The sequence below is a fragment of the Nestor notabilis genome, unplaced genomic scaffold, assembly GCF_000696875.1.
Source record: "Nestor notabilis isolate BGI_N333 unplaced genomic scaffold, ASM69687v1 scaffold5075, whole genome shotgun sequence".
NCBI lineage: Eukaryota > Metazoa > Chordata > Aves > Psittaciformes > Psittacidae > Nestor > Nestor notabilis.
The window spans coordinates 11415-22113 of NW_009928691.1; the positions used below are offsets into that span (position 1 = coordinate 11415).

The 10699-nt window shown below is 37.5% G+C and overlaps 1 protein-coding gene across 1 annotated transcript in view; it reads right to left on the reverse strand.

The window, feature by feature from the left end:
- The window catches only part of FBXO28 (F-box protein 28), a gene marked incomplete at its 5' end in the record, with an annotated part of 11656 nt that extends 6080 nt beyond the window's left edge, over window positions 1-5576 (reverse strand). The window contains 3 exons of the mRNA XM_010014624.1: window positions 1842-2037; window positions 4331-4469; window positions 5467-5576. Of these exons, the coding sequence (XP_010012926.1) occupies window positions 1842-2037; window positions 4331-4469; window positions 5467-5576 (445 nt within the window). The remainder of the gene's footprint in view (window positions 1-1841; window positions 2038-4330; window positions 4470-5466) is intronic.
- Window positions 5577-10699: the final 5123 nt, after the last annotated feature.

The window sequence follows — 10699 nt, forward strand, 5'->3', positions numbered from 1 at the left end:
AGCATCATCTATCACCTATCTATCATTAGTGGCATCTGTCACTTTATCTTTCATAACAGGTGTCCATCACTTTATCATAAGAGGCATCTATCACTTTTTTATAGTTTGGGACTTAACAAGATACTACTGTTTAACTTAATTTTCGGAAGAACATGCTTTACTTTCTGTCTTTCACAACGACGCTTCCTAAATCCTAAAACCAAACTGGGTTTAGTGCTTGGGACTCCTGATTTTAATAAACATCCTGTAAATCAAGGAGACTAAGAGCTACGTTATAATTTCTGTCACTTCATTTACTGTAAGGCATCTATCACTTAGTTGTAAGAGCTGTATAGCACTGTTTTTGTAAAAGGTATCTACTCCTTTATCTTTCCAAAAGGCATCTATAACTTTATCTGTCGTAACGGTATCTACCATTTTATGTATCATGAAAGGTGTTCATCACTATCGTAAAATTGTCTATCACATTATCATAAGAGGTATCTGTCACTTTAAAGGTTTTTATCACTATCATAAAAGGCATCTATCACTTTATCGTAAAAATCATCTATTACTTTACGTATCATAAGAAGCATTTATCACTATCCTAAGGGATTTATCTCTATATATCACTTTAGATAAATTGATAAAAGGTGTCTGTCACTTCATCATAGGGTATCTATCACTTTGTCTATCATGAGGTGTCTATACTTTATTGTAAAAGGTACATATCACTTTATCACACAAGGTGTCTATCACTTTACTCTTCTAGTAGTGTCCTCTGCAAGTAAGATGCAATTTTTAAGTGCTGCACAGACAGTATAGTCTGGAGCAGCCTACGGGAACATCCTCTTCCTCCTGTTAGGATGGCAGCATGGCTATCGTTATGTGACACTCAAGGGTCACCATTAAGGGGGCTTTGGTCCTCCCTCAACACAAGAGAGGTATTCTTATGCAACACGAAGGCTTGGCCTTGAAAAGCTGCTTGACATCAACTATGTTTTTGGGCAATCTTCCTCGACTGAGAGACTCAATGGACTTCAGGCATAAGCAACAGGATATAATTAAGAGGTAGTATACAAACTGATGGCTAAAAGGTGAACAGGACATACCAGAAAACAAGCAGCTCCCACAGTTAGGCCTATTGTTTTTACTTAAGATGTAATGTTTTTTCATTTATATTACATTATCTTTTCAGGGAGTTAATTTTACAGCCCCCAAGAAGCATGAAGATGTTCAGCACAGGGAAAACAATGCAGATACCAGCCTTTTGCTTTTGGCAATTATATGAGACAACTACCTTAGACTTGAGTTCACAAAAGTTCTGGAAAGTCTGACAGAAGGACCAGTTTAATTGGTTGTTCATAGACTGGCATTTTCATTAACTATTGCTTATAAGCATGTTTTGCATGTTGGTGTATACATTAGTGCCCCAGGAAAGTTAAAAAAAAAAAAAAAAAAAGCACATACAAGGATGTTCTAGTCCTTTATGCACTACAACAGCTTAGGTTAATTCATTTGCCAATTGTCCTAAAAAAAATAAAAGGCATCAAGTTGTCATCTCATGTGCCAAATTTCAACCAAATGCAGTGATAGTGTCTCATTCATTAGTGGCACAAAAGCATTTGTTTCATGAATACACACTATGGAGAATTCTAACATACATTCAAGTGACTGTTCTTTTGGTAGTACAAAGGCTCCTTAAATTTCAGAGCAAATGAATTCCAGTTAGCATTCCTAAGAAACAAGTATCATCAATGTTCATGTAATAAAGCTCACATTTAAGGGAGGGAGCTTTGAAAAGATAGAGTGCTGTAATTTTTAACAGAAAAACAAGATTAATGTTACAATGGAATTAATACCTGGGGCAGTTCCTATCAGCCGTCCTGATACATCTGACCCAGGCATCTTTCTTTTCAGTATTGGAACAATCTTCTCATCAAAATATTCCATAGCCATGGAGGAAATGTCCCTTAGTTCTTGGAGAACTTCATGAGCTCTCTGAGGAGCTCTTGTAGAGTTTACATACCTTAACACACGATAAATTTCATCTATTACCTAAAACATTTAAGAAGAATTAGGATTTTATAGTAAAGGCAAGATTATTTCAGACCATTCTAGAAGGCATATTCAGGGGCTTTTACTACATAACTATTGCATACACCATGTGCTTAGTTCTAGATCAGCTTTTTGAGATGAAGTGCTGTTCGTAATATATCAGAGAAGCTCTTCACTTAATCTGTCATAACAACTCTCTTCAAACTCAGAGAATCAGGCTCATTGTGTGAAATGTTGTTTCACTACATCCATACTTGACTTTCATAATCTATACTCAGTAGAGCATAATCATTTCTTTCTGGAGAACCTGAAGCAAGTCAATTCCCCAGTAAGTTATGAACACATGAATGGAGTAGCAAGAATTATGCCAGTGTGAACTGCTGCAAATATGTATCCAAGTCCACTTGCATACACCCAAAATATTCCAAATTCTGATTAAGTCCAAAACATATTACTTTACAAAATATCAATCCACTACTGGCAGAGAACATAAGCACCCTCTTAACAGGTTTGACAAGCAAGCCCTTTCAGTAGGATAAAGACAAAAGGTGTCTTGCTAATCTATGAATAGGAGTGCTCGTCTCTTAGTACCAAAACTACTGACACTGAGTTAAGAATGGTTGAAGAGTCTCCTGAAGAGCACAGCTATTAAGGACTGAGAATCGTAAGTAAAACAATACAGTTGCATCTTGTGTTCTAATGAGGGAAACTTAGCTAAAAAGCTGCAAAAGCTAGACAAAAATCTCATCACACAATGAGCTTATAAAAGACTTCTCTAATTTAACCCACACTATATCCTGTTAGCAACAACATCCTTAAAGCATCCTCAATTGAAAATGTTGTAGCAGTGCTCTGATATCACCAGGAGCCCTCAAGCAGTATGCCAAACCTCAAATCCGGATTCACATATTCTGACACAAATTCACTTCCTGACAATTCTGTGGCAGCTTCATTCAAACAAAATTTCGCGGGGGAACCAGACTGTAAGTGAACTCTGAGCTTTGATTCTGTCGACAAAGTAAGCTCGTACACTAAGTAAATAATACACACACCCCTTTTTAGCTGTTGTATTAGAATACAAACAAGGTCCATATGACTCGGTACCCACAAGGGAAATGGCTGGCAAGCTCACCTGTCCAACTCCTGCACACCCCAGGTCTAGCTGAGTATTGCCTTCCTGACTACTCTTCACAAAAGTAAGGCAGTATTTCTTTTAAGTATTCCATTTATCATGTGAGAATCTAGGACTTAAGTTTAACTTTATATTACATTTTTTAAAATACATGGCATATATAAAAATATAAAGTCAAATAAGATAAATATCTTTAACTATAATGATTTAAAATTAAATATCACATTAACAAGAGTATAAAGACAAGTTACCCGCTCTTTAAGATAAAAATACATTTCATGCCAACGGTCTATCCCACTGTCCTGGAGAAATGCCTGCCATGCTTCACTTGAACCCAACAGCTAAATTCTCTACTCAGCCTAGTGAAATTCCATTATGTGCCCACGAAGAATTAATAACAACCACCATTTCCAAATGGAAAGATCAACGAATAGAGCATTAGGCTAATGAGCACAGATCTTGTTTCAACCCTGAGCTGTACCAGTCCTCCTCAGATCATGATTTTGTCAATTCCCCATAGCACTTCCATTATCACAGCTTATAAACCAGTGCTATCTCTGATGTACATCCCGCTTGCATAATTTGTATTTTATGTTGGGGTAGTATTCTGAAACACTGGAATTGTTCAGTAGTAGTCATTAAAATTAATTTCACCAACTGTACAAAAATATCCCATTCACTGAAATACTGCATAATGTTTCCCCATACTAAATACCTTAATTCAAATAATCTGAAGTACTCAAATCCTTAAGAAAGGTGCCTAAAATCTTCCTGATTGACTATGTGCTTAGTGTTATGTGTAGTCTAAATTACTACATCTTCTGACGACCTGGGCTCCAGCCGTTTTGTGGAATTAAAATTGAGAATTAAACCCTACCTATCATCTGTTTCTTGTAAAAGGTTGCATAATTCAAACATCAGAATTAAGAAATAATCTAAGGGAAAACTGAAATAGAGTTTAAAATAACTAATATTTAGATACAGTCTGGTTCATTCATTTCAGACTGCCTGTTATAACAGAGCATTGGTTTGGGTGTTTGTTTGCAAGTTACGAAACACAGTTTCATATATACATTATATATATTTGTCTCAACTGTCCCAAGTTACATAATCATACTTTTTAGATGTTGGTATACATTCACTTAATAAAACATGTTTTACCTTTCCAGGTATGAAGCAACAGAGATTGGAATCCACATACTTCATGAAAGTCATATTTAACAGAGAGAGCCTTGTTTCTACAGCAGCAAGGATGTCTGCATGACGAGCTAATGAATGGTTTCTTCTTTCTGATTCTCGTCTAGAAAACAGACCATTAAGTGGCACTGATTTAACAATGAGTCAGCAAAATGAAACGGTAAAATCACTCAAGTTAATTTCACCTGTACAAACCTCTGAGGTTTGAAAACATAACCACTAACATCAGTTCTGTCTTTATGGAAATAACCTCCTGCAGATTGAGAGCCAACTAGTAATAGCATACTTCGCTCTCTGAGAAAGAATCCGTTCTCTAAATAATCACCTTATGTGATCTGTAAACTCCACATATAACTTATTTATTTAAAAACAAACTTTCAGTACTAACTAGCAGTAAGCACTAAGTCAGTGTGAATATTTTTATCCTCCCATATTCCCACAGTTAATACTTCAATGCAACTGAGAGATTTAATATATTAATAGCGCTTGCTACAAAAGTGAGGTTGAGATATAAGTTATTTTGACAAAGGATTTCTACAATAAACAGCATTTAGTCTCTTCACTCTGAGAAATCTGATAGGACACAGCAGCTTCTACACTTAATTCATTATAAAGAGGAGAAAAAACATTGCTTTAAGTGAGAAACTAGCTCCCAGTAACGCTCACTTGTCAAACTCCACTCCCTTTCCCTGTTTAATCCTTGGCACTGAAAAAAATTTGCCATTTTGTTCAAGCAGAGTAATAGATAGATCATAAATAAAGGGAGTTGGTCTTGAAAAAGAATGGCATTTATTAATTCCTAGGAGTCCTTGCTTGATTTGCCACAAGACATGGGTAATAGAGATCCACTCTTTTCTCTGTTTATAGTACCAGAGACACTTTCCAATATTCCTGTACACAGTATACGACAACCTACATTCATCCACACCATTATTCTGTAATTAGAGCTTAAATTCAAGGTGCTTTGGAAAAAAAAAAAAAGAAATAAAACCAATTGTGACCCAAATTTTCCAAGAGATATATATAAGCAGAATCAGCCAGCAAGAAATTCCTTTCCAATATTCTGCTTAAATATAAGTACAGTTTTAACTGTTACATACCTTGGAAGCTGAGCTTTAACTTGCTTTTGACACAAGTTGTGGTACCGTTCCACTTTCAGAAATCCCTGATTTAACATCCTCTGGCAAACCAAGTCCATTCGCTTGCAAACCTGGATTTAAGTAAAAAGAAAACTTAAGGCTCAATTAAGGCCACAGGTCACTTTTATTATTACCTTCTCCATACTTGTTGTGTGATAAAAGATTCTCTTACTGTTTTTTGCTACATTTCAAGAAGCAGAAACTGCAGTTGAGCTTAAGGCATCACCGTATCTAACAAGGATCAGGATACTCCAAAACAGGCAGCTATGTTCCATGCAGTTCACAATCTCTCGTATCAATATCTCCTGATATTGCTTAACAAGAGACAGGAGTCTGGATACCACCCATATATAAGCAGATACAATTTCCTCCAATTTTAATGGAAGTTGCAAATGCCTGTGCCTGGCTTTTAGCAGTCTCCAGGGTGATTCTGGTAGATCAAGTTAATGTTTTGGAGTCTCAAAAAAGAAGCTTTTAAAACCAAGTAATCATGATGGGTTTCCTTCAGCGTTTAAGGCTTATGTTTTTGAAGATAGCCACAATTAAATTTAAACACTTACACAATACACTGCACATGAAACCAGATTCCTTATTGTATAAAGAAGTATTTTCCTCTCTAACAGATTCCTTTATTTACTATGTTGGATACCAACAGCCCCAATTTTTTTCCACAGATGCAGGGAAAAAGGACATTAATAACTGCAGAAAAAAAACCACAATAAACTACTACATTTAAACCTTCACCATGTAACCAGTTATGAGACAAAGCCAACACATACAAAAGTTTAAAGCAGTTGCAATCTGATGCTGAAGATGAGTGAGGTTAGTAAACCAACTGCCCTTTGAAATCGTTTCTACTGAATTTCTTTGTGGTTTTGGTTTTTGGGTTGGTTTTTACTGAAGTGCACAACTCCCACAGTGACCCCACTTTCCAATGGCTTAGCTTTTGCTTTTTTTTCCCCCCTTTTTAAAATAAACACTCCACAAACTATTCACTTCATAATTTTAAAGTTTATGTCAGTTTATACCTTGAGGTATAAACAGAAAAAGACAGAGATTAGTACATTCATTTCCCTCCTTAAGGAAGAAGATCCTCACTTCTCCCATTAAAGCCTGCAATTATTTCTTGTCTTTATGGAAGGCACTACTGAAAGTTCTGCTTTCAGTGAGTCTTCTAGTCAGAGCTAGTGTAAGTTCTGTGAGTAAGAACTCACTATTTTCAAACAGATCTATATTAATGGATCTTTAAGCAATTGCTGTCAATCTGTCTGTGCTCCTTTGTCTTAGACCTTCCTTGTTAACAGTCAAAGGAGAAGAATGAGACAGGCTAACTACAGAGGCACAGTCTCAGCACTCTCTCGCCCACATTCACTGAATTAGCTAAATCATAAACAATAATGCTGTGCTTCAACTACAGAGAGGAGGAAATTGTCATGTTCCTTCTGAGGTATTAGCTGCATTAGGGATGCCTGAACCTGTTACCATTTTTGAGCACAAGACTTCACAGCTTACTTGTAGTTCTAATGCTGTCAACCCCCTGAATTAAGAACTAGCACCCACACAAGAGCTATGTTAGCTATGTGTGCTTTTCTTTTTTCTTTTGTTCAGCACAAAGGAAAACACAATCCTCGATACATTATTAACTACAAATACTGAGGAATCAGTGGGTTTAACCATGTGTACACTGACATCTTGTGGCAGAAAGGACCTTTCTGTGTGCTGAAGGCCTCCCACATCCAAGACACCAAGTCCCAATGGGCAACACAAAATGCACTAGATTTTTAAACACTGGATGTTTTTAATCTTCTTCATGCTATATAGTGCAAATGGGTAATTCTTTGCTCCCATTTCCGGACATTACCCATAGTTGTGCCCATAATCAGTCTTGAAGCCAAACACTAAACAGGTAACAGGTACCACCAGAAACCAGTGTTTGTCTGCAACTTATTTTACCAATCATCTCTTAACTTCTCAGCTGGTTCATGGTTCATCATTTAAACCATAAAACATCTCTACTTCTAGGAACAATATACCTCTTTTATACAAACTAAACTGACATGATCTACTAGGCGACTGCTACCAGCTTCCCTTCCCTCACACATGTCTTGTTTCTTCCAAGCTTCACCTGGTATCAAAACAGAGATAAAAACATCCTAAAGTATTTAGAGTCAATATATGTTTTTCTCTTTAAAGGCTACAGAGACACTGTTTCATAATGCCTTTCTAGGGTAAAGTATAAGTGACAAAATGTTGATAACTTCAGCAAGAAGCTTTAAAATAGAAATGCTCGTAAATACAGATTTACTGCAACTGTGGAAAGATGAAAGTTATGCTGCCCAAAGGCTCTCAGCCCTTACTTCATCACAGCTTCAGACATCAGGATCTTTTGGGTTTTCTGTGTTTCTCTTATGAGGACATATAAGGGGAAGTAGATGAAGTACATACTCAAAAGGGATGAAAACAAAATGCCACTTCTTTTCCACTTGTTCACTTTCTCTGAACAAATTTTGGTAACTCAAGAATTGCATAATTTCAGACAAGGCTGCACTTTGAAAACCTATTGTTCAGTCTCCATTAATTTAGATCTACTTCATTGCTTAACCAGTAGTGCTTAGTTTATGTTTTTAAATGCAGTAACACCAGGAATAGCAGAAAGCATTATGCTCAGGAAAGCAAGTGCTCCTTTGCACAATGAGGGGCCTATGGTCTTGACTTGCCCAACAGAAATCAGCAGCAGGAAATGTTCTTTGCCTTGGCCTTTGAGAACAGAAAAAGGCTTATGGAACTAAGCCTTAGATTATGCTTCTCTTAATGCTCAATATAAACAATAAAAGGTTCCTATCTCTATTTTCATCTGAAAATGTGCCAATGTTCTGTCCTCCCACCCAGTCAACTCCATAGTCTGCCTTCTTGTACACACTCCAGATCGCACACCAGTTCAATTCAAATATTCTCTTTCTTTGATCAACAAGCTACGGTTCTCCAGAAAAAGGCAGAGATTAGGACATTCATCTCCTTCAGTGCTGGTATACAGAGCATGCATCCAAGTGATCAGTTTAGGGAATCCATATTTTGTGTCTACAAGTTTGACAAAACTTCATTTAGGCTGACTGATGTCCAGGATCGTATCTTCCTACCTTCTTCAAGATGTTTTATTCCAAGGAATGCCACGTTCTAAGGGGTTAATGAGGCTGCTTTTGGACACATTTTTAATACGCATGATACCTAAGCAATTTAATCCCTGTCACTCAACTAATTTGGTCCTGCAATGCATCTTTAGCAGAGTACTATCATTGTAAGATACATCCATTCATCTTTGATAAGCACCTCAAGTCAGTTCTCATAGAGAAGAAAAAATTACTGTTGTGGAAGACAGATCTTAAGAGGAGGAATATACAGGTGTCTCCCAAGACTACTTGTAGCCTTTAAAAATCTGAAAGTGGTGAAATTTCATTATGAATTTATGCCTGGGCATTGTTATTTTTAAAGGCTACCTTAACTCTCTGACAGCCTCATTTGGCATTATGCAAAACATCCAGTCTCTTCCTCTCAATGAGCTGCTAAAAGAACACCTTTAGTTCTGTACGGCCACAAGAAAACCCCAGCTGATCAGGCTTATGTGGTTATGAGCTGTACTTTCGACTAGGTCAAACCAGAAGGGCTTTGATTCTCTGTATTACAGCTGGTTAACAAAGACAAGCGTGCTTTCTTCTCAGAAGAACGCTCATAATGCCTTCTGATGTGAACAGTAAGGAACTGGATGGAGATTAAGTTTCTTGGCTGTCACTGACTCAAAAACTAAAAATAGGGAAAGACCAACTGAATAGTTTCCTTCATTTTACGCCTAGTATTGTTCTCTGTATGTGTCAAAGTTGGTATTTATCCAATCTGGGTTTGCATATTTCTGAAACTTCTGAAAGGGGCAGTCATCTGGAAAAACGAACTTGCAGGTGCTATACAAGAGAACACAGGAATGTTTTATTTTACTTCTTAAGCAGCACTGAGAGCTAAACCAGCTGGTTTAGCCCTCACACCACCATCTTTCCTAGTCTCAGCTTCACTGCTGACAAAGCATTGCTTACAAACATTTACTTAGAAAAGAAAAAAAACCTTCTACTGCCTGGTTACAGCTCCCATGGGTGCTGCCATTTATAAAGTGCAATGGGAAAGTTGCAGCAAAGTTGCAGAAAGTTGCAGTGCCTAGCACTGCAATACTGACCGTGCAACACTAAGCATACCCAAACAGGACACCTACTTCTCTTCATTCAAACTGGAAGTACTCAAAAGCAGTGGCTGCAATCCAAAAAGACAGTGCTACATCTTTTTCACAGCTCTACTACCTACTTTCACAGAAGCAGCAAAAGTCTTTAGCAGACTGACAGCACACTATTTAGCTACTGGTGTTCTTGTACTGCACGTACAAGAACAGATCTTCTGCTTGAACAGCTTTCAGTTTAAAGTTACAGTCAAGATGCAACACTTTGGGTTGCTGATCCAGGACACATGCAGTCTAATTCTCTGCAGAAATATGTTTGTAATATTATCCAGTTTAGGCTAATAAGACTTCTTAAAATAGAAACAGTACATGCAAGTTTACTGAGGGTTACATAAGCTATGCATTAATTCCCTATTATTCCATTTACAACCTCATAAGAAATTCCGTAAGATAGCAGCTTACCATATTATGTCATAGTTTACACCAGGCTCCTTAGGCCAGCAGTTAAAGATTGATACACACTGATCTCCTGACAGCTGCATGCTTTTTTTTTTTTCATTGTAAAGTTCAGAGGTAGAAGTAATACTTTTTATTAGATCTGCTACTATGACTTCAAGAAGCAGGCAGCCTTTCAGGCATTTTTTACATCTTCTTTTTTACTCCACACAGATTTCTAGATAAGGCAGGGTCTCTGGAGCAGCAGGCTCACCATCTCCTGCACTTGCAGGCTTAAGCTGTACACGTAAAAATAAACACACACGCACGAACCACAATAAACAAGCCCCCCCAAGGAAAGCAGTCGCTAAGAGAGAAATAAGCCTCCAGCAGCTTCTCGCAGAGGACGAAAGGAATGAAAGCAGCAGGGCACGGTAAAAGCCGTTCAGAGCTGCCTGAATGGAGGTACACCCACACGCCCATCACCCCCATACCCGAGGCTGAAGGACCGCTGGGGAGAAGGAAGAAAGCCCCATTCCACCG